We start from the raw sequence: 24,215 nt of genomic DNA on the forward strand, positions 1-24,215 counted from the left end.
AAAAAATTGTTTGAAAAGACTGACAACTAAATTGAAATCTGTCGTTAAATTTAAATTATTATTAGTATCAATTGAAAGTATACATGCAATGTGCTCATGCCAAGCAGAGATCTAAATAGTATGATTGTTCATACAATTTTAAGAAGAAAATATTTTTTGTATATATATCATAATTGTGTGATAGTAAAATTTACTCGACAAAAGTAAAACATAAATTTAGGTAAAATTATTATTAAGTTTTAAAAAGACATATCTTTTTCATTAGACTAAAAAAAGAAAATAGGGTCAACATGGAGAAAGTTTATTCAGTTGTTTATAAAATAGCATTAGTCAAAAAAGTCACAGTACATAAAATAATATCTCTTCAATATCCTTCTTGTTCGAGCTTCCTTTCACAATTAACAATGGCGCCTAAACTCCTAGCTCTATCCTCCTTATCTTCCATTTGCCCATTCCCTATACCCAATTCCTCCCCTTCTAGCCTCAACATTTACAAATTTCACACTCCTAAATCCACCCTTATCTTCTGCAAATCCACTGAACCCCAAGCTATCTCAGAATCCGAACCCGAGGGCTATGGAGCTGCCGCCCCGACCCGTGGTGACATATATCTTCAACGCCAACAGGTCGTCGCTGCATCTTCATCGGTGCTAGCCACAACTAAGAAGAAAAAGAAGAAGAAGGATAATATCTTCAAAATTTCCAACTTGGCTCCTTGCTGTTACGGCTGTGGAGCTCCGTTACACACATTGGAAGTGGATGCTCCGGGTTATGTTGACCAGGAGACATACGATTTGGTATTAAAACTTTCTAATTAATGCGTTCTATGTATTTGTGATAAGGTCTCTTTAATTTTGGGAGTTTTACTGAACTAATTCTATCCGGAAAATTTTAAGTTAGTTAAGTATCATATTCACTAAATTTGTTAGGTTAGTTGCTACTGTTGTTTCCTAGATATGGAATGTATAGTTTACTGTTGATGCTTTTAGCTCATTTTATTTTTTGGTTGGATGACAGAAAAAGAAACATCATCAACTACGTAAAATTCTTTGTGGACGGTGTCGTCTATTGTCTCATGGGCACATGATAACTGCAGTAGGTGGAAATGGAGGTTATTCTGGAGGAAAGCAATTTGTTACAGCAGAAGAGCTTCGAGAAAAGTTGTCTCATGTGCGCCATGAGAAAGCTTTGATTGTTAAATTGGTAAGCCACGAAAAAACGACTCCAATTTGTTTGTAATTTCTTAATGATGTGGTAATCTGAGGTGCTGCCAGAGTTTTGCCAATTTGAGTTTTTAAACTGAAGATTGTATAAATGTAGTTTAAAATAATACATTGTTTGAATATCTAAGTCAGTTATCTATATTCTATTTAGACTAATTCATCCCGTACATCAGAGTGAACTAACTCAAATAGTACACTACAGTGACTCTCACTATAGGAATATTACTTTATAATATGTTCTTGACTGCTTTATTCATATGTTCACTCTCCTATTTGAATGGTTATACAGCTTTGTCCTGCATTGAATTTGTAGCCTCCGGCTCAGCTTGGGCTTAGTATCTGCGCATTAGGAATCTTAGATAAAGCTGAACAGCCTTGCAACCAGAAGTAATTAATGGATGATAACAATTTCAAGCATCATTTTTCCTGTTAAAAATGAAGTGTAGTTACCATGAAAAAATATATTCTTTATGCTAAGGAATACTCCCTCCGTCCCTTTTTAGTTGTCCACTTTAGAAATGGCACACAGATTAAGACAACAATGATTAGCACAGTGAAGTTACAATTTTACCCTTATGACAACTTTTCACTTCAAAATTACAACCACTTATTTGAATTAAAGTGAAATAAATTGGAGAGAAACAACATACACTTTTACAATTTTCAAGAAGTGTAAATAAGGGTATAATAGGAAAAAATTTGTTGTCCTTTCTTGATTTGTCAAAATGGACAACTAAATAGTGACAACCAAAAAAGGAAATATGGACAAGTAAATAGGGACGGAGGGAGTACAAGTGTGCCTTTTGCAATGAAGTCACTCATGAGCAAAGCTTTCATCAATCAACAATATCGGACAAATTAACCTCTAATCTAATGGATTGAAGAAATGCCATCCAACCTTGTGAAAGCTTGTATTTCAGTCTTAAGATTGATAACACTGGTGTTGATTACTATATTGATAAAGCAAAGAAATATGATTGTTGGTTCTCATTTTTCAGTTCATGTCATTGACTACTAAACCTTGTTTATTTGTGTTTTCTGCACTCTTTATACCTTCATGGATCACCGTCTGTAGGTTGATATTGTAGACTTCAATGGCAGTTTTTTGGCTCGTGTCCGAGATCTTGCTGGTGCAAATCCCATAATTTTGGTTATAACTAAGGTAATAATAGCAAATAAGTGATATGCAGTTAATGGCAGTACTAACTTGTTTTATATTTTTTCCAACTAACTTATTTTGTACTCTCTATTTCACTTTCTTAAGGTGGATCTTCTTCCAAAAGATACTGATCTTAATTGTGTTGGTGACTGGGTTGTGGAGGCCACAATGAAGAAGAAGCTTAAGTAAGTTTGAGGTGTATTATGTATCCTTTATATCTTTGACTCGTTTGGTGCAATGGAAGTTATAGCTTCAGCTTGGATTAGTTGGTGTGCTTCTTTTGAGATCCTAATTGTCAGTTAGCCATCTCCAACCAGTATTGCTTAAGTGTGATCCTTTTGTAGATCATGTTCACTTTGTAGTAATTTGATTATGTCTCTCCTGTTTAGTAATATTCAGTTAGTGATTGTAGTTAAGGTAAATATCATATCCGACTTCTAATCCCAAGAACAAAAGATCACATAAAAATTTGAAACAGTATGCTCCTTTTTGCAGTGTTCTGAGCGTTCATTTAACAAGTTCAAAGTCATTGGTTGGAATCTCCGGGGTGGTGTTAGAAATCCAAAAGGAGAAAAAGGTCGGTTTCTTCTCTATGAAGATGTAAGATTACAATTGTCCATTTTGGGTAAAACTGCCTTGGTATTGTACGTCTGTTTGAAAATATGCATTTTGATATATACATATTCATGAGAAAAAGGTTGGTTTCTTGTCTATGAAGATGTAAGATTATACCTGTACATTTTCATGCAGTTTCTTCTTAAAGTTATCTTGACGCTTACCAACTTTCACTTGAACTAAAAGGCAATAAATTACCTTCATGAGCTCCTTATATGTGAATAGGATGTTCACAGTGCATCTTTTTTTGGATGCTGATCAGTGTATTGTGGTCCATTCTCACAGAATCTCATTAAGCATCTCCAAAGGATAAATCTCATTTTTTCTGGAACTACATTTCATGGCTTATGCTAGTTCATCCATTACTAAATCAGCTGATAAATAAATGGATGTGTCTCATGATTCTGTTTGACGGATCTTTTTAGACAGAGACTGGATGAACTCAAGTATGAACGAGATTGTGTCTGGATATGTAGTGATAAAGACAGCTAATAAAATCAAATTGATCTCTTCAAGTAAAAGTTAGTCCATCTTGCTAGTAATTTGTATTGAAGGCTTGTTAGTCCTCTCATAAAATTAGATATCGTGTGATCATTATTCAATACTTGGATCTAGTCTGTCCAGTATTTGTGAGATCAAAACCTAATTGTTTGTTCTTTCAGCTATTATGTGAACGTTCTTGTTTTTATTTGGAAGGATCTTTATTTCTTTGTCAAGGAACTTTGTTCCTGCTTAAACAGATATATTGTAGGCTTTACTCTTGAATACCTTTTGTTCACACCATTTTACAGCTTACTAATCTAGTGTTGGTATTTTCCTGCAGGGAAGGGATGTATACATTCTGGTTAGTATCTGAAACTTGGAATTTGATGATTAGTCACGTTTTCTTGTGTTGTGCTGTGTCTTTGTTAGTTCTTCAATTTAATTCTTAGTTGTTTGTAATCAATTTATGTAAATGTCAAGTGCTATTGACTTTTCAGGGCTCAGCGAATGTGGGAAAATCTGCATTCATCAATGCACTGTTAAGTAAGTCGTTTATGAACCTCTGTATTCATCACACTGTTGGGGGGTGATTTTGTACATAGGGTTTAGTTCCTTAAAGTATTTTTTCTTTGGAGGGTCAAATGCAGTACCCGAGTTGCTATTCATAAACCCATAGATTTGTCTACAATTTCTGTAATTTTGTGCTCTTTTTTTCCCTATGTCACTTCAGACAAGAGTAGGTCTTAGTATCTCTGGTCATAGAGTTTGTCTCAAATTGGAATTTTGTTCTGTGGAATCACTAGAAATATCCTATCAACAACTCTGCCTACCTAACATAACCTAATATGTAGATGTACTTTTTCCATTACTTCCAACAACATTCTATGAGTTTAGCTTATCAATTTCTTCTATTTGATAGATAATGTGTAATTTTACCAAGTGACGGTCGCTTCAATTTTCCAATGAAATCTTGCTTTGACCTGGACTAATGTGCTAGCAATATAATGGCAACTGGGGATTGTAATTTTCAGTCTTCTCTTTTAATGCCTATTTGTTCTTTAAATCTGCTCTTTCATTGCTTTGTCCACTCCTCCTTTTTGTCTCTGCTATTGTATCTTACTATGACTGTGTAATCAGATACGATGTCATATAAGGACCCAGTGGCAGCCTCTGCACGGAAATACAAACCAATACAATCAGCTGTTCCCGGAACGACACTGGGTCCAATCCCAATTGATGCTTTCCTTGGTGGTGAAGTAAGTTTATCTCACTGTAGCAAATGAAACCAACTTCTTTATGTGATAATCTAAAACGGTGTTTGAATTACTGGGTGCAAGGGAACGTTAAAAGTGTAGTTCTTGAATCTTAAAAGAGGAAGAGATCCTATCTAACTTCTATTATACTCGTGGAACTTAATCTGAGGTTGAGAATGTTTTTCCCCTAATGCTTGAATTATTAATTTGACACTGGAACGCTGCTAAATTAGTTCATTCGACCAAAAGTCAAGCTGCTCATAACTTTTTTTTAGTCTCAAATGATGCCCAGGAAACCATATCTACACATGCTGATGACAAACCTTTATGAAAAAAATGATAAAGATTCATAATAGCTAATCACATTAATCGAAGTCACCATAGCTATTGTCCTTAATGTCCGACAAACTAATTTCTGATTGATTTTACTTTCTTGTCATTTTTTTTTTTTTTGTTTAATTTCCAATGTTAAAAGATGAATACTTAATAGATTGATAGCTCTTCCAATGTGTGTGGTTTTAACAGATTCTATGCCCTTTATTATTATTTAGAAATTGTATGATACCCCTGGAGTCCATCTTCATCATAGGCAAGCTGCAGTTATTCACGCGGAAGATCTCCCTACTCTTGCTCCTCAAAGTCGTCTTCGGGGTCAAGTTTTTCCAGTATGCTCTTTCTCCAACATTTGCTTTAAGAGATCTTGATGTCATCAAACTTGACGTGTATTCACTCTTTCTCTCTTTTTCCTGGTTTTCTAATGTAACAGAGTTCTGGGCAAAACTTGGACTCGCAGATAGCTAACCGAATGAGATCAAGTGGCTTGAGTGGATTATCAATATTCTGGGGAGGCCTTGTTCGAATTGACGTTTTGAAGGTTTCTCATAAAAAACTTGTCTCCTTTGCATATATAGGCAGTCCCAATCAGTCATTTTCAATTGGTGGACTTTAATATTACTTCAGGTTCTCCCAGAGACTTGTTTGACATTCTATGGACCCAAGGCGTTGCAAATTCACGTAGTGCCTACTGAAGAAGCAGATGAATTCTACCAGGTAATTCCAAACTCTTGTATTTTATACTAAGTGGTCTTTGACCTTTGACCTTTTTGGTTGTGGATGGTAATGTAAAAAGAAAAAAGGGAAAGCACTGCACTCACAAATACAGAACTGAAAAAAGTATGAAAGTTTTCTTCTGTGTTTATTTTCTTTTTCAAGGAAGAAAGAGTTGAATGAAGGAAAAGTAATAGAATTCATGGTTTCTTATTTTCTTTGTTCCAACCCCTTGCTCTTACCTTCATGATAATTTCATTATGGGCATTCATAGTAGGTAGAGTTGCCAATTATGTATAAATCCCTTTAGAGAGATCATTACAGAACGGATGTATAGAGATCTTTTTTCTATACGTACTTTGCACGTGAAACATCTCTCATTGTTGCAGAAAGAACTCGGAGTTCTATTGACACCTCCGACAGGAAAAGAAAAGGCAGATGACTGGATGGGACTTGAAACAAAGCGGCATTTACAAATTAAGTATGAAGATATTGAGAGGTGAGCACATTCATATATCACAAACTGTAACACTATCTGGATGCCTAATATGCCTTTTTTGTTGTTGCTAATTTGTCGGTATAGACCTACCTGCGATGTGGCTATATCTGGTCTTGGATGGTTTTCCGTTGTACCAGTTAACAAATCAGCCGGAATATCTAATCCAGTTTCAGAAGTTACAGCTGGGGAGCTAACTTTTATTGTCCATGTTCCGAAGCCAGTAGAGATTTTTGTTCGATCTCCTATGCCTGTGGGCAAAGCAGGAGGACAGTGGTACGACTACAGGGAGTTGACAGAGGAGGAATTAGAAGTGAGACCCAAATGGTTTTTCTGATTGTTACTAGTTTCTGTTGAACTTTTATATGATTGACAGTGTTACTTATTTTTTACATTATTAGATCACCTAAGTATTCGTCATAAAAAAAATAGATGCCTAACCTGGGAAATAACGCAGGTTACCTGCTAAAACAGGTATATACGGGTAATGTAAAAAAAATCTTGCGCTCAAAATTAGTTTGCTTCAATCCATGTATTGCCATATGCTGTCTGTGAAACAGGCCTGATACCTTTTTTAAGTTTTAACAGCTAACTTGGAGAAATCTATCAATTTGATTTTCATAAAAATAGATAACCATGTTTAAACAAATATAATCGATAACAAGTCCATTCCAAACAAATTGGTAAATAAATTATAATTTCAAAGCAAATAAAATTTCTGAATTTTTTAGATCTCACAGTTATCATTACCCAAAACTAATGATTATAAAATAATCACTTTAATATTAATTAGAATAGAGATTCCTCATCGTAACAAATTCGGTAAGACTCATTGTGATTTGTGGGTAATGATAAAGAATTGTATAAAATTCAGAATTTTCTTTTAAAGAAATCCAAGTTGATTTTGAAGGAAACTTGAACACTTGAGAAGAATCAAACAAATTCATATAGATATACTATAGAGTATGATATAGAAATGATTCATTGTAAGAAAGCGAAAGAGGAGAGGCCAAAGACTTGTGTATTGAAATATCAATTCTTACTTTGTGATCTTTACCTTTTATTTATTATCGCGTGTTAATTATGATTGAATTTTTACACGAAAAACTACATAATTGAACATATATTCATATTATATTTACTAATTTTATTTATACTTTCAAATAATTATCCATTATCTCACTCTTTATTAATTATGTACTAGATTTGGAGTCACATACATCACTCCTTAAAAATAGCCTAAAATAGAGCCACATCCCATTTAATTGTTAACCTAATTTACTACTTCACTTCAAATCAAGAACCGACATTTCTTTGATACCTATTGGAGATGGAGTATCGTTGGATTTTTGATGGCTCACCGGGTGTTTGTTGGTGAGGTGAAGAACAACAAGGAACAAAGGTTTTTCTGCTGTTTTGGTGGAGTTTTCATCGGATATGAGCAACGCGATGACGTTGGTCTTTGGTCGGAGAGAAGAGAGTGACAAAGGGGAGAGGATGAGAGATAGTGATCAAAATATATATCTGATTAGGTGTACATGTATCTAACAATTATACTATATGATAAAATGTATATGTATATGAGTTAATAATATATGTATCTATGGGAAAAAAACTTTGATGCTTGAAAAAAANCTTAAAAATAGCCTAAAATAGAGCCACATCCCATTTAATTGTTAACCTAATTTACTACTTCACTTCAAATCAAGAACCGACATTTCTTTGATACCTATTGGAGATGGAGTATCGTTGGATTTTTGATGGCTCACCGGGTGTTTGTTGGTGAGGTGAAGAACAACAAGGAACAAAGGTTTTTCTGCTGTTTTGGTGGAGTTTTCATCGGAGATGAGCAACGCGATGACGTTGGTCTTTGGTCGGAGAGAAGAGAGTGACAAAGGGGAGAGGATGAGAGATAGTGGTCGAAATATATATCTGATTAGGTGTACATGTATCTAACAAAATATACTATATGATAAAATGTATATGTATATGAGTTAATATTATATGTATTTATGGAAAAAAAAACTTTGATGCTCGAAAAAAATGGGAAGGAATTTAAATTTTTTGGAGAAGAAATTCTGTGAATAAGCAATTGGATAATTTTCTAATGCTGGAAAAAATAGAAAGAGTTTTTTTTTTTTTTTTTTGAATTATGGTAAGAATTTTAATATCGGAAACTCACGAAAAGACAGATAATTAACCTGGAATTTGCATTGTTTGTACTTTGTAGGATAACCACTTATGCCAAACTAGATAAGATGTAGACCACTTAAGCTAAAATAGGCTAAAAATCATAACTTAGATTACCGAATGAATATGGGCTTTAAGAACAAGATCATGAGCCTGGAAAAGCCGACCCCAGGCCCAAAATCAGTCGACCCGACATAATTAAATACTCTTTAACAACAAATAGGAGCCCTTAAATTCAAAAATAGGAAAGGTGTTGAAAAATCCGTTTTCCCGCCTTAAAGCTCCCCCAATTGGGACTAATCTATCCATCCGCATCTTCAAAGTTCAAACAAAACGCTTCTTTCTTCCTCTAATCATTCTTCAGAAAACAGTAGGGTTTTGATCTCCAAAGCCCTATTTTAGTTTTCATTTCTAGGGTTTTGATTTTCTCTCTGGGAACTCCTAGCTCTCAGTGACCATGCATGTCAAAGAAATTTGCTTGGAGGGGTTCAAGTCATATGCAACAAGAACAGTTGTCTCGGGTTTCGATCCGTTTTTCAATGCAATAACCGGTTTGAATGGGTCCGGGAAATCCAACATTTTGGACTCAATTTGCTTTGTTTTAGGGATTACGAATTTGCAGCAGGTTAGGGCTTCTAATCTGCAGGAGTTGGTGTACAAGCAAGGCCAAGCTGGAATTACTAAAGCTACAGTGTCCGTTGTCTTTGATAATTCGGACCGTAGTCGAAGTCCTTTGGGATATGAAGATTGTGCCGAGATCACAGTTACCCGTCAGGTGACTTCCATTTTTCTTTTAATGTGTTTGAGAAAATATGTATAATTAGCTAAAGGGGTTCATAATTGTGAAAATCTTCATTTTGAAGTTGAACTCGATGTTTAAATTTGCAGTCATTTTAGACTGTACGAATTTGGACGAGGTTACAATTTTGCCGTTAGAATGTCACTGAGTTAGTATATGTGGCTGAATTTGCATACAACTGTTGAAAAGAGTTCCCTAGACATATCAATCAGAAATAAACAGTTTTTCAATTGGTGCAAACCAAGGATTGAGCTTGTATCTTGGTTGCCAAAAGAATGTTGCTACTGCCTTTATTATATGCAATTGTTTAGTGAGTTTTCAAATAATTTAAATGTAGCCATCTCAATTACATATGCAATTGTTTAGTGAGTTTTCAAATAAAAAATGTAGCCATCTCAATTACATGAAGGGGTTGTTTACAGGATATTAGGGCTTCTATTGCACACATTGTTATGTGAACCAGCCTTTATGCCCCCTTTTCTCTTTCTAATCAGGATTAACCATGCTTATAGGTGAAAAATCCTACAATGAGGTTTACTATATTGCTCCCTCCATCTGTTTTTACTTGTCCAACATTGACTTGACACACCCTTAAGAAACGGTAAATATAATGACAATTTTACCATATTACCCTTTGAACATAATAAATTCAATGCTTTGGGAAATGACTATAGTTATTAGTAAGGGTAAATTAGTAACTAAGTGATAAATTATCTCTTGGTTTTCTAATCTCGACAAGTAAAAATGGACATCTAGTTTTAGTATAGTGGACAAGTAAAACGTGGATGGAGGGAGTATATTATATCTGTCAGTAGATAGTACTTCCGTGTTAAATAGAAGATAGCAAGATCCAACTTGGAACTGATTGATTAGATTGGAAGTTAAGGAGAAGTCAAGGATCTTGCTTTTCCCCTTCTCTTTTAATTCCTAATCCATTTGAAATCAATAACTGTTGTCATAAAAAATACAGTCAAAGACTGAAACTCTTCTTCTACTCATCCTTTATCAATATCTGCTTTTATTTGCAAGGCTACTGTGTTAATCATTCAATGATCATATATTTGCAGATTGTAGTTGGTGGAAGGAACAAATATCTGATCAACGGGCACCTTGCACAGCCAAATCGGGTTCAGAATCTTTTTCACTCTGTGCAGCTAAATGTAAACAATCCACACTTTCTTATTATGCAAGGGCGCATTACAAAAGTCTTAAACATGAAACCTCCTGAAATCTTGTCTATGCTTGAAGAAGCTGCTGGTACAAGAATGTACGAGACAAAGAAAGAAGCTGCCCTCAAAACTCTTGAAAAGAAACAAAGTAAAGTTGATGAGATTGACAAGCTCTTAGATCAGGAAATTCTTCCTGCTTTGGAGAAGTTGAGGAAAGAGAGGATGCAGTATATGCAATGGGCAAATGGAAATGCAGAATTGGACAGACTTAAACGGTTTTGCATTGCCTATGAGTATGTTCAAGCTGAAAAAGTTATGGCTGATGCCATACAGGGTTTAGAAGGTATGAAGTCTAAGATTACTGAAATTGATAGTAATGTGGGAAAGATTCAGGAAGAGGTACAGGAAATGGAAAAGAGAGCATCAGAATTGCAAGCTGAGAAAGATGCAAACATGGGTGGGGAGATAAAGCTTTTGACTGAAAAGGTTGATGCTCTTTCATGTGATCTGGTGAAGGAGTCATCTGTCTTAAAAAATCAAGAGGACATTCTAAAGACTGAGAAAAAAAATTGTGTAAAGGTCAGAACTTCATACTTCCCAGCCTTGCCTGTTTGTAATTTTCCTTTTTCCCTCTCAGAGATTTCACTGTATTTTTCTGTTACTTGTCTGTTCTTAAGCTCCATCGTTATTATGTCCCTTGGATTTAATAATGATGCACTGACATTGCAGATTAAAAAAAATCTCGAAGAATTGAAGCAATCAGCAGAAGAAAAGGTTGCCGCTGTAAGTAAGGCTGAAGAAGGAGCATCAGACCTCAAGAAAAGAGCCGAGGAGCTTTCTATTAGTCTTGAAGCACATGAAAAGGAGTACCAGGTGAGCATATATGATTTTTTGTGGGGATCACTGCACAATGCCTATTAAATCCTATCTCATCTCTATCAGCTGATCCTAATTCTCTTGTAGGGTGTGTTGGCTGGTAAGAGTAGTGGGAATGAGGAGAAATGCCTTGAAGAACAACTAGCCGATGCCAAAGTAGAAGTTGGAAATGCTGAAACAGAACTGAAACAGTTGCAAACAAAAATAAACCATTGTGAGAAAGAGCTAAAAGGGAAGAAAACTCAGCTATTATCAAAGCGTGAAGAAGCTGCTGCAGTGGAAAATGAGCTTAACAATGGGAAGAAACAAGTGGAAAAGCTTCAAAAAGCTTTGGAATCTCTTTCATACAAAGAGGAGCAGATGGATTTATTACAATGTGTACGTCTCTCTCTGGATGCCCCCAAAATCTAAGCTACTCGTACAAAAGTCATTTTTTAAATTTCTTTATGTTTTTCTTGTTGTTGATTGATGCTGTCTCTTTAATCAGGATCGTTCCATTGAAGTAGAGGCTATACAAAAGTTAAAAGATGAAATACGTGTTCTTTCCTCTCGTCTGTCCAATATTGACTTCACATATAGTGACCCAGTGAAGAATTTTAATAGATCGAAGGTGAAAGGCGTTGTCGCGAAACTCATTAAAGTGAAGGATAGTTCTGCAATGACTGCGCTAGAGGTTTGTGAATTACATGTATTATGATATTTTTCTTTAGTTCTCTAATAGTCTCATCCTGTAAGGGTTTACTATAGCTGATAAGTATGTTGGTTGTGGCATTATAATATTAATCTTCTGCAGGTAGCTGCTGGAGGGAAGTTGTTTAATATTGTGGTAGACACAGAAGACACAGGAAAACAACTTCTACAAAAAGGCGGTCTTAGGAAGAGAGTGACTATTATACCCTTAAACAAAATTCAAACTCATCCTGTTCCACCAAGACAGCAAAATGCTGCTGCTAGACTAGTAAGTCACTGCAATTTCATGATATGTAATGACCATCAGTTGGTGCTTTTATTAGAACACACGTGTTTATTTTACAGGTTGGGAAGGGTAACGCTGAAGTGGCAATTTCTCTAGTTGGATATGATGAAGAACTCAAAGTATGGCCCTACTCTACCAGTAATTCTTTGTTTCTGATGTTTGTAAATTTATAACACAAATTTCTGTGTATGACACCAACTTTGTGATATCTCATTATTGATTGGGCTTCTCTGGTTTCTGAGTTGGAAAATTTTGGATCCATCTGTTTTGTGTTGTGTCAATTACAGAGTGCAATGGAGTACGTATTTGGTTCAACATTTGTTTGCAAAACTGTTGATGCGGCACGAGAGGTAAGATGTCAAATGTAATATTTATAATATTGATAACTTTATATTAGTATGGCATTTATCATTGTCCTTGTCTCAATCTGGTTAAGATACCAGACGGCAGAAAATTATGTTCTTCAACTAAAGAAAGACTACTGAGCTCTGTGTTTGTTTGAAATTCAGGGAATTAATGATATTATTCATGTTTTGATTTATTGAATTAAGCAGGAAAATATGGAGAAACTTCATCATATTCTTCGGAATACCAGAGGAACTGAATATTTAGGGGTCGTTTGGTAGGGTGTATAAGGATAATGCTAAATAGAGTGTATTAGTAATGCTTGTATTAGTTATGCTTGCATGAATTATGCATTGTTTGGTTTGGTGTATTAAAACTAGCATGCATTGCATAATTTTCTTTAAAAGTAGTATTTATTTACAAAGATACCCTCCACAAATATGGTGGGAAAGATGTAAAAAAGTTTTTGAAGGGCAATTGTGTCTTTAACCTTGCTAATGTATGCATTAAATCCCCTTGCATTACTAATCCCATGGATTTTCATGTAGAAATAATACACTCGTCAATACACAATAGAGTATTAGTTATACATGAGCTGAAAAAGTCTATCAAACAAGGTACTATTAATACGCAAAGCAAATGCATGCATTATTTCTTCTAATACACTCTATGAACGACCCCTTAGTGTGTTGAATTTACTTGCCTTGTTAGAAGTTGAGAATTACAGCTTGCAATTAATGTTGTAAAGGGTTGCATATTCATTACCATAGGAATTGGGTTCAAGCTTTTCCTAGCCCCTTCTCACCAATGGACTCCTTGAGGTGCACATTAGTTCTGTAGCTTCTTGCTACACAAGTTGGATATATCTTCTCGTTAAGTTAGCGTTTTAGTGCAGACTCAATGGCCAATGCACACTTCAATGCTCATTGACTTTTTCTTAACTAAGAAAACATAATATAGCTGGCAAGAAGAATGTGTCAAGGATGAGAATAAGGAAGTAGAAGTTTAATATAAGAGCACTAGTCACTACTTTGTATCAGAAACTTGAAATTACATTATTACATCTGATATTAGAAATTTAATACTCCCTTTGTTTCAATTTGTTCGTCAAACTGAGTAAGAGATTTAAGAAAGTAAAAGAAGACTTTTTAATCTTGTGGTCTTAAACTAACGATTTGTATAATGTACCAAAATGTCTTTAATCTTGCGGTCTTAAACATGTCATATGGGATGTTGAAGTTAAAGAGTTGCCAAGTTTGGAAAGAGACGTTCTTTTTGGAACAAACTAAAAAAGGAAAGTGAGATAAATAAATTAAAACAGAGGGAGTATAATTTTTGAACTCGATTGACATAGTGTTTACTTCATATTCCAATAAAAATGAAGTTTTTGAATCCTTTAGTTTTTATTATTGTTGTTTTTAATTATATCACTCAACAACAACAATATACCTAGTGTGATCCCACAAATGGGGTATGAGGAGGGTAAGATGTACTAAGACCTTACCCCTACCTTGATATAGGAAGGGAGGCTGTTTTCGATAGACCCTCGGCTCAAGAAAAGCATTAAAAAATGTTTGACAAATACAAAAAGTAAAAGCTATGGTGAACTTATATCACCCATCACAGACAAAAATAATTACAAACACAACACATATATCTATAAACGTGTGAAATTACATATTTCTTTAATCCTTGCCTTTTTCACTGAAGCTTGCATTTTGGTTGCTTACCACATATAAAAGTTCAGTAGACACTCAATTATTTTTTGAGTTTTTTATCCTTTGAAAATAATGCTTGACATATTGCATATAATACAGGATTCCTTTAAAGAGCTCTTCTTGCACATTATAACTTAATTAAGTTAGGAAAAAAATGTCAGAAAGTGTTTTCTCTTCTGTAGTTTTCTTATCACATGCTATCAAAGTCTCTAAAATTTTCACATAGTAGCAAAGCCTCCATAATCTTGGTAGAGATTTGATTAGCTTTTGGTTTACTGACGAGTGTCCACTTAAGTATAAAAATATTTACACCATAAATACTATGTATTTAGTAGTAAAATATTACTTACCTTGTAAGTGGTAGGTAATTACTCCTTACCATATGGACATAATCTTAAAACTCCTGTACTAGGAGTATTTCTTGTGCATTATTATTTTACACAATGTTAATGCCTGGGGAATACTTTTATTTTCAGTTAATGGTTCTGTGGTTGTTAATTTTCTTTTCCTATTTTCTTGTTGGCTGATTAGGCTTGTGGGTTTGGCTTTGTTAGTAGGGATAAGGTTTTTGTCAAATCTTTGTTGAAAACACTAAATTTTGATTCTTAACAGGTTTTGCCTTATTTAAACTCTTTGGCTTTTACATAAGAATCCTATTTTCTGGTTCTGCTGTTAGTGTTGTGGAACATTACAGAGAAGTAGACTGTATCACATAATATCATCATAAATTTAGATGAACGAAGGCTGAGATCTCAGTATCTATGTGATTTTTCATCTAAACATAAAAAATCATCCACACGCTATTAACATAGCTTGCAAATCCCGAACGTATTTATCTATTCAGATTGTATTTTGTTGAGTTATGTATTTGGTCAAACTAATCCTATTAGCATAGCAGGGATGGTGAGCTGATAATCTGGAAACAAAATGAAAAAAATAATGATGCACTAGCATATTAAAATTTTTGGCACTATACAATTGTATACAATGAGAGAAAAGGCCCAAGTTTGTCCCTCATATTTGGCATTGGAATCAAAGTTGTCCCTATTCTTTCACATGGAGTAATAGTAGTCCTTGTTTGCGAAGTAGGTGCAGTTTAGTCTCTTCCCTAGCTAACAGTTAAGTTTTGATGGAAGAGCAACTCACACGCTGATCTCTTTGACATCTTTTTTTGATAACTTTCTCTACAGTAATTCTAGCTCATATGCTACTCACAGTTCAACAAAGTTTTATTTTTGCACCACTTCTTCAATCCACTCCAAAATACCAATTCACACATTCTTGGTTTTAAAGACCAAGAACTGTCTGAAATGCCATCAACAGCTCATAACTAAATATTGCTAGTTTTTTAGAACATCATGGTGTGCGTAATCATGATTTGGGAATTCAAATCCTCTGTGAGTACTTCCAAATTTCATTTCTCAAGAACAAAGTGTCAAATCTTAGTTCTGTCAATTATATATTGGCTTATGGTGATAAAGTGCTGGGAAACGTTTAAACAGAAGTGGCAATCTGATGGAATTATGGATTTGTTCTTCACACTACAGAGAAGAAAAGAGCGATCATCACCTAATCTAAAGCTTAAAAAAGTATAATTATTATACTAATTATGTGATTATAACCAAAGAAGAGGAGATTTGTTAGTTTTTTATTCTTTCCCCATCATTTTATTTTAACCATGATTTTCAGCGCAGAAATAACAACATACCCAGTGTGATCTTTTCAATGCAGAAATACAAGAAAAAAAAAATGAACTTTGAATTTAATTTCTTGAAGTTGTGTACATGATAGTCTTCATTTCTTTCTTTTTTTTGAAGTCCTTAATTATAGTCTAGTTACATCCTGCTCATGTGTCACCAAATTGCTGGAGTGCTGATAGTCTTCATTTCTTTCTTTTTTTTGAAGCCCTTAATTATATTCTAGTTACATCCTGCTCATGTGTCACCAAATTGCTGGAGTGCTGCAGAATTTTTTTTATTTTATTTTTTTAAAACTTTGGCCTTGATATTATTTATGAAATCTTTTACTTGATAAAAGAACATTATCTGAGCTGCTCAACGGTGAGAAATTGATGGTTGGTTAGGGAGAAGCTAATGAGCACCAATTCAACAAACAAGTCGGAGTGTTAGCACTTCATGTTAAAGAATAAGGATTAATTTGAGTCTTAGCCCAAATATGGGTTATTTTGGGTAGTTTTCTCTATAAATGACTTTACTAGCTTTATGCAATGAGTTGCACGGAACTTTTTTTTCCCACTTTCTTGTTTCATACTCCCTGCTATCTGATCTGTATTTTATGAAATGAATTATAGGTTGCTTTTAGTCGGGAGGTTGGAATACCCAGTGTGACACTTGAAGGTGATATTTTTCAGCCTAGTGGACTTTTAACTGGCGGTAGTCGAAGGTAATTGATCATCTGCTGCTTCATATGGGTTTTTATTCTTTTTTGTGGAAATAAATTTTGGAATATCTCTATTGTTTTGAGGGCTGTAGTACTACACATTTAATCATGACACGTGAAATTTTAAAAGCACTAATAACTTTTTCCAGGGGTGGTGGTGATTTATTGAGACAACTTCATGCTTTGGCAGAGGCACAATCAAAACTTTCTATTCATCAAAAGCGTCTCTCCGAAATTGATGCCAAGGTATGTCATGCATACTTTTGGGCTGGGGAAAGGGATAAATCACAATTTAGGTGAATTTCAAGGATATGTTGTTGGGTAGTAGCCATGTAGGTCATTAGTTTCTATACATAAAAAAATAAACCTTGGGCCTAACACAACTCCAGAAGCTAGTTCATCAAGTGAGGATAACAGTTCATTCATCAACAAATGTGGACCTCTTAACACACTCCCGACACACTTGGCTTGTTTAACGTGGACAACATAATATGAGGGCCCACATTGGGTAAACCAAGAAAGGACAGAGAATGAATTTTGCTTTGGCATCATGTGAGGAAATGGACCTTGGACCTAGTGCAACTCCATGAGCTAGTTCATGAGATAAGGATTGCCCAAGACCATATAAGGAGACCCTAAGATGTGCTAGGGTTAATGAATCTTGATGCATGGATATATTGCTAATTCTAAGGTTTAATCATTGTCAAACAAGAGAAAGTTCTAAGGAATGTTCAAAGTTCTCTTTGGATAATCTTGCTTCATTGTAAGTCAATGACCATCTTTTTTTCATTAGCTATTGCTTCAATCCCCTTAATTAAGAACTAGCTGGACAGTGCACGATAAAGTAAGTTCCAATTATTGTTTCATGTTTAGCGATTCTTTTGAGTGATCAGTCTGGCAATGCAGAATTGAATTTTGGATACAAGCTTGAGCTCCATCATCTGACCCTTAGTCTTTTTTTAAAACTTTATTCGGGATAAGTTGGTCTATTTTTGGCTCACTTGTGGACTTAACTTTTGTTGTTTCTGGTGTTCAGATTAATCAGCTCATTCCCCTTCAAAGAAAATTCAAAGATCTTAAGGCTCAGTTGGAACTTGCATCTTATGATCTGTCTTTGTCCCAGAGCAGGGCCGAACAAAATGAGCATCACAAGGTTGTCCACCTTATTCTATTCAGTATCATTTTTTAATAGATGGACAGTGGTATTTCCTTTTCCTTGGCATTTTGTTACTTCCTGTATGGTCTTCTCTATTTCCTCTTTAAAGATATTCGTAATAATGCTTGTAGTATCTCCTAACATTCGTTATTTTACCTGTAGCTTGGTGAACTTGTAAAAAAGATAGAGCAGGAGCTTGGAGAAGCAAAGTCAGGTGTTGAAGAGAAAAAACTTGTCTACGAAAGCTGTCTGGCGAAAGTGTCATGTCTTGAAAAGTCAATTCATGACCATGCTGGTAATAGGGAGAGCAGACTGAAAGATCTAGAAAATAAGATTAAGACTATAAAACGTCAGATGCAGTCTTCACTGAAGGACCTAAAGGTATATTTTTGGCGATTATATCACTTGTGAAAGTGATATGCACTAGGGAGCAAATTGCTAGAATGATTTCTTTCATGAGTGTCCATATTAAAACAATAGCATCACTTCTTGGTTTCCCTCATCTTCTAAGTAGTCTTACTGGCTGTTTGACCATGGATATTTTTACTTTTTCCCCGGAGTTGGATTCCGGAAATCATGTTTGGTAATAAAATTTGAAATACACCAAAAAGTTGTTTTCACTCCAAATCACTTATAAAAATTAAAAAAACAACTCCAATTTGTATTCATGGCTAAACACAACTCCAATTTCCAAATACCATTTCACTTTGAAAACTAAAACAACTTTTTTCTAATTTCACAATTTTTGTGGCCAAATGGGCACGTGGAAATTATAACTGATAAAGAAAAATACTTCAAAGCTAATGATTGGAAAGTTATTGTCCTCAAAGGCAAGTAACCAACCTCTCAATATCAATCTTTGGTTTATCAGTTTATTGCTACTTCATGACTACAAGAACTTTTATCACTTGTAGAAATAAAAGTTCTCGTAGCACTTGAGCATGCTTCTGTTTCTTACAACAACATGCCTCAAACCCAATCTAGTTGGGTTTGGCTATATAACTCCTTGTTACTGGTGTTGCTCCATTCATCAGTTTGTTTAGTGAGAAAATAATAGAAAAGTGAAAAGAAGATAATGTATGTCTGAAAATCTTGAACTTTCATACTAAGTTGAAATAGTGCAGTGAGACAATATATATCATTCATGTAACCTAGTGTCCAGTGGTATCTCCTGAATGTGTCTCCCACTAGATGTATCTTTGATTTCAGGTTATTAGTTCTGAAGGCCTTTTGATTTGCCTATTGTGATTTGTTTTCTACAGTATCGCAATGGTTTTCATCTAAATAACAGAAGAAAAGGACAATGTCTAAGATTTTACCAATTTGGGAATTTAGCCGAGTGGACGAGGTTCTCCTAGGACTGATACTACTTTAATTTCACATTGTTAACAGTTCTGCCATACATAGTTTGGCTGCTGCAAATGAAAGTTTTCTGAATCTGTTAATCCATAATGATATGATTGTTAATTCTTCAAGGGGCATGACAATGAAAGGGAGAGACTTATAATGGAGATGGAAGCTGTCAAACAGGAACATGCATCCCTTGAGAGTCAGTTAGTTTCTCTGAACAAACAGATTGATGATCTTGCATCTGAAGTGGATTCCCAAAAGGCAAAGGTGATCTTTGCAGACAGCATACACATAACAGAACAGTTACTTTTATTGCTAAACTAAAATGAAGAACATTGATATTTATTTGTTTTCCTTGTTAACTTTCTTTGCGAGTTTTCTTGACCTTCTCTTACAGGTTGCTTCTTTGCAAGATGATGCTGGCCATGCACAGTCAGAACTTAACTCAGCTCGTTTGAAGATCAAGGAATGTGATTCTCAAATCTCAAGCATTCTCAAGGAACAGCAGCGACTTCAGAATAAAATTAGTGAGACCAATCTTGAGAAGAAGAAAATGGAAAATGAGGTTTACTGACTGTTAATCCTTATTGCTTGTTCTTCTTCTTCTTCAGGATGTCTTTTATGGGAAACTAACTTCTTTCATCCTAACCTCGTCAAAGGTGAAGCGCATGGAGATGGAACAAAAAGATTGTTCCTTGAAAGTTGAGAAATTAATAGAAAAACATGCCTGGATTGGATCTGAGAAGCAACTGTTTGGAAGAAGTGGTACTGATTATGATTTTGGATCTCGTGATCCTCGTGATGCAAGGGAAACTTTTGAAAAGGTTCAAGCTGATCAGTCAGGGTGAGAACCTTCTAGCTTATTTTAAATGTTTATGCAATGTTGCAGAACATTCTGTTTCTTCCCAAATAACAACAGTTAGTATGTGGACTTTGTCTAATCACACTGCTATGTTTACCTCTCCTTATACCTTCCCATTTTATGTTGAAGCCTTGAGAAGAGAGTGAATAAGAAGGTTATGTCGATGTTTGAAAAAGCTGAGGATGAGTACAATGACTTAATGTCAAAGAAGAATATTATTGAGGTCAGTATAATAGTGTAACTATATATTTTCCCTATATTATGTTTTTTACTTATTTTGTGTTGTTGCAGAATGACAAATCAAAAATTAAAAAGGTGATTGAAGAGCTTGATGAGAAGAAGAAGGAAACGCTTAAAGTTACTTGGGAAAAAGTTAACAGGTAGCAAATTTGTGCACTCTGTGATGATAACCTGTCATAAGATCTGCTAATTTGACATATATTTGTATTGAATGGTGGAAGAATAGACATTATTCTTCAGATTCTACAAAAACTCATGGTAAAATTTCATACTTCAGAGATTTTGGATCCATATTTTCTACTTTGTTACCTGGCACAATGGCAAAGTTGGATCCACCTGAAGGAGGCAGCTTCTTAGATGGCTTGGAGGTTCGTGTTGCATTTGGATCAGTTTGGAAACAATCACTATCTGAGCTTAGTGGTGGGCAGAGATCTCTACTTGCACTCTCTCTCATTCTGGCTTTGCTTCTTTTCAAGCCAGCCCCACTTTATATCCTGGACGAGGTATTGAAAATTTCTTACAGTAATATGCTCTGAAATTTATTATATCGAGAAAGAGTATTTGATCATTAAACAATTGATTATTTATAAGAGGCTAAGTAATGTCAGTGCTAAGCACCAGATTCCTAAAGTGTGTACTGCAAGTTACTATTTGGCAGAGTGCATCATGTAGTTTTATGGCAGTGGCCAGTCGCTATTACCATACAATTAATGAAGGAATTTATGTGTAAGAAATATCGTTTGATGCTGTGATAGAAGCATCTTTTGAAAAAACAACTGAAAGAGCCAATCTGATGTTCATTCGTTTTTCTCTTGTATACTTTTAATTGAAGTAGCCATAGAGCAGAAGAAGCTAAGTTAGACAAGGTTGACTCATAAGACATGTCTCTCACCCATGTGGTCTATAGGCTGAGATAATATTTGATGTTCATCAAACTAGAGATTCATAGTTCCTCTGGAACATCCAAAGTACTTTATACTGGTCTATGAACAATATTATTCTGTTGAACTTCAAAAGATTCCAATTATTTTAATTCATCCTCTCAGACATGGTTGGTGAGGATTCATATGACAGACCTTAACTTGTTTGGGATTGAGACATAGTTGTTGCTACAGGAAAAAACATATTTAATTTGACATTTGTTTCTGTCAAACATTTCATGAATAGCCTAAAAATTGTCTTCCACCACTACTGTTATTACACAAAAGTTAAATTAGCATCTCCTCCTTTGTGCCTGTCAATTGGTGTGGCATAAGGGGATGGAGGTAGTATTTAAGGCTATAGGCTGCGGTAAAATGAAGTTTCCTTCAAAGTCCATCTGTGTGTCTTATTCACTTGAAATTTTAAGAACTGTTGTATATTTATGTACTGAATTTTAAATATGCATAATCAAATATTGATCTATTCATAGTTAGCCTTACTGAATAATTTGTCATCTCAAAATTGTCTTCTTGTGAATTGTAAAAAAGCACCTTAACGTATTGAATAATTTGTTTATATTCTCTGTTATTGCTCTGTAATGTGTTTGAACATTTCCAATGCAACCTGACATTGCTGATGGTAATTGGTGCATATGAAATTCTTACTGAACCTTGTGACCAATTCTTACTTACCTTCCCACACAGTTTGCTAGTAATTTGCATCTTTATTGCTTGTCAGGTTGATGCAGCTCTTGACTTAAGTCATACACAGAACATTGGAAGAATGATCAAGAGTCATTTTCCACATTCTCAGGTTCGCTAGTTTATCATGATTGAATTTTAACAATGCTATGTTATCTCTTGAACAATACTTTTGGTCTGGAGAGGAACAAATAACATCAGTGACATACTTTTCTAGAAAACTTAATTGCTGTTGTTAATGCTCATAACATGATTATCTAGTGGCTAATAATTGAAGAGTACTCCAGCATAACTAGTTTGTCAGATGGACAATGTTAACTGTTCTGTAGCTTTAGCTAGTCTGCCTTTTTTGATTTCTGTTATTTTGGATTCTGCAGTTTATTGTTGTATCCTTGAAAGAGGGTATGTTTAACAATGCCAATGTTCTCTTCCGGACAAAATTTGTGGATGGTGTCTCAACAGTGCAGAGAACAGTTGCAGCTAAAAACAAATGATTTCACGATATGGTGAGACTGTAATTTTGTTTGCAGTAACTTCAGAGTTGCATGTTATGTTTCTGTTCAAAGTTCTCCTTTTGATGTCTAAATTCTCCTATTTGCTATTGTCCTAAATGTTTCTGCACTTTTTGTTTTTTGGCAGATACTTGGGGGCAATGTGTATATTCTTATTTCCCTCCAATATGTAGAAATTCTCATCCCTAATACATTCTAATTATCTTGTTTGTATGATGTACTCTCCCCAGTAGGCTCTCTAAGCTGTGCTTTAACCTTGTCCTAACACCGTGCCATTTCTGCTTAAGTAGCATCTGTAACTAATTTTGGCTTATTTCTGTATCATTTATTTTTGCCGGTGGCATTTTGTTTATTTAAGTACTTTTTAGCTTTATCATAAGATGTGCAGTAAGTCCATTAATTCACATTTTGACTAGAGCGTACTTGCTAGTGTAGTCAAATTACACACACTTTCTGTACACCTTGGAGTTTATCTGCATCATAATTAGCTTGTAGAAATTTAAAGTCAGTTGTAGCTTACCGGTATATCTACTTTGCTTTAAGATGAAATGTTAGTATTATTTAGAATTTGGTTTCAAATCCAATTACTATTATGAGGCATAATATATTCAATTAATTGGAGAAGGCATAATTTGCAGCTTCTTGTCATTAACAGTGAGTGGCCGATGCAGCTACTCACGGTTATTACTATTACTGTTGAGTAATATATTCGTCAAATTGTTCAATTTGCACATAGAGATTAAACTAAAAGGTAGTTAAAGATGATTTGGTCATATATTACATCTACTTCTAGAGAATATACATGTATGCCATAGGTTCAATATTTTTCACATGCAAAGAGAATATACTGGAAAAGATTAAAAATACCCCTATTGTTTGATCAGTGGTTTAGAGTTACCCTCCTTTCATATTTTGGTCCTAAATTGCACACCATGTTAGAATTGACAGCCTCACTGGTCACTAGTCTCATTTGAATATCACACAAAGTTAATGTTACTGTATCTGTCTCGTATTATCGTTCATATTTTTAAAATTATTTGTCAAATTAATAAAATTAAGATATAATTAAATTTTTATATTTTCTTTTAAATTAATTCTTTATAAAAGTATAAATATTATAAACAAAATTTAACAAATCTTTCATTCTTAATCTTGATATTAATAAATAAAACACATAAATATATTGCATTGAAAAAATTTAAGAGTCAATTAGTAAAAATACTTTTATAATTTTTTTAAAACATGCAAAAGAAAAATATAGACAAATAATATAAAACATATGGAGTAGTAAATTTATTATAACGTGTGAAAATCCAAAATCTCATGATTATGATTCTCCACTCCCAACTTCCAAGTTCCAACATGCTTTGGTACTCCATTCAACCATAAGTAGTAGTATTTTAATTTATTACTCTCATCTTTCTTAAAAATGAAATTCTTTTTAACATGTTTGTTCCACGAAAAGTTACGTTCCACTTTATTTTATACAAAATTCACTGACCAAAAAATAAAAAAGTTACGTGGCAGCGCATGGCTCTAACATTCGTCAGACGTCAAGTGAGATTAATTAAGGGGTTAGGAATTAGGTTGATGAATAGTGGGTAAATAGGACAAAATAAAATTTAGAAAGTATTATTTAAGTATTTACGAGATGATAGAGTCAAAAATTGAAATTTATAATTTTTTATATTTTTGAATTAAAATTAGTAGTCTAAACATATTCT

General features: G+C 34.4%; 2 protein-coding genes across 2 annotated transcripts; both read left to right on the top strand.

The window, feature by feature from the left end:
* The first annotated feature begins 346 nt into the window (after positions 1 to 346).
* Positions 347 to 6,744, top strand: LOC125859429 (putative nitric oxide synthase). The gene is made up of 13 exons (XM_049539180.1): positions 347 to 797; positions 1,018 to 1,203; positions 2,299 to 2,385; positions 2,488 to 2,567; positions 2,878 to 2,959; positions 3,821 to 3,841; positions 3,978 to 4,023; positions 4,618 to 4,736; positions 5,285 to 5,398; positions 5,500 to 5,607; positions 5,694 to 5,783; positions 6,170 to 6,279; positions 6,364 to 6,744. Exons 1-13 carry the CDS (start codon positions 405 to 407, stop codon positions 6,611 to 6,613), a joined length of 1,686 nt encoding a protein of 561 aa, XP_049395137.1. The 5' UTR covers positions 347 to 404; the 3' UTR covers positions 6,614 to 6,744.
* Positions 6,745 to 8,746: 2,002 nt separating this feature from the next.
* Positions 8,747 to 22,864, top strand: LOC125859494 (structural maintenance of chromosomes protein 2-1-like). The gene is made up of 21 exons (XM_049539263.1): positions 8,747 to 9,241; positions 10,333 to 11,013; positions 11,164 to 11,307; positions 11,398 to 11,688; positions 11,798 to 11,983; positions 12,104 to 12,268; positions 12,346 to 12,405; positions 12,574 to 12,636; positions 16,661 to 16,752; positions 16,899 to 16,995; positions 17,786 to 17,902; positions 18,068 to 18,286; positions 19,382 to 19,522; positions 19,653 to 19,820; positions 19,915 to 20,099; positions 20,247 to 20,340; positions 20,409 to 20,497; positions 20,635 to 20,860; positions 22,017 to 22,091; positions 22,357 to 22,485; positions 22,619 to 22,864. The coding sequence occupies exons 1-20, from the start codon at positions 8,924 to 8,926 to the stop codon at positions 22,471 to 22,473; spliced, it is 3,528 nt and encodes a 1,175-aa protein (XP_049395220.1). The 5' UTR covers positions 8,747 to 8,923; the 3' UTR covers positions 22,474 to 22,485; positions 22,619 to 22,864.
* Positions 22,865 to 24,215: the final 1,351 nt, after the last annotated feature.

Source organism: Solanum stenotomum, chromosome 3 (genome assembly GCF_019186545.1).
Source record: "Solanum stenotomum isolate F172 chromosome 3, ASM1918654v1, whole genome shotgun sequence".
NCBI classification, from domain to species: domain Eukaryota; kingdom Viridiplantae; phylum Streptophyta; class Magnoliopsida; order Solanales; family Solanaceae; genus Solanum; species Solanum stenotomum.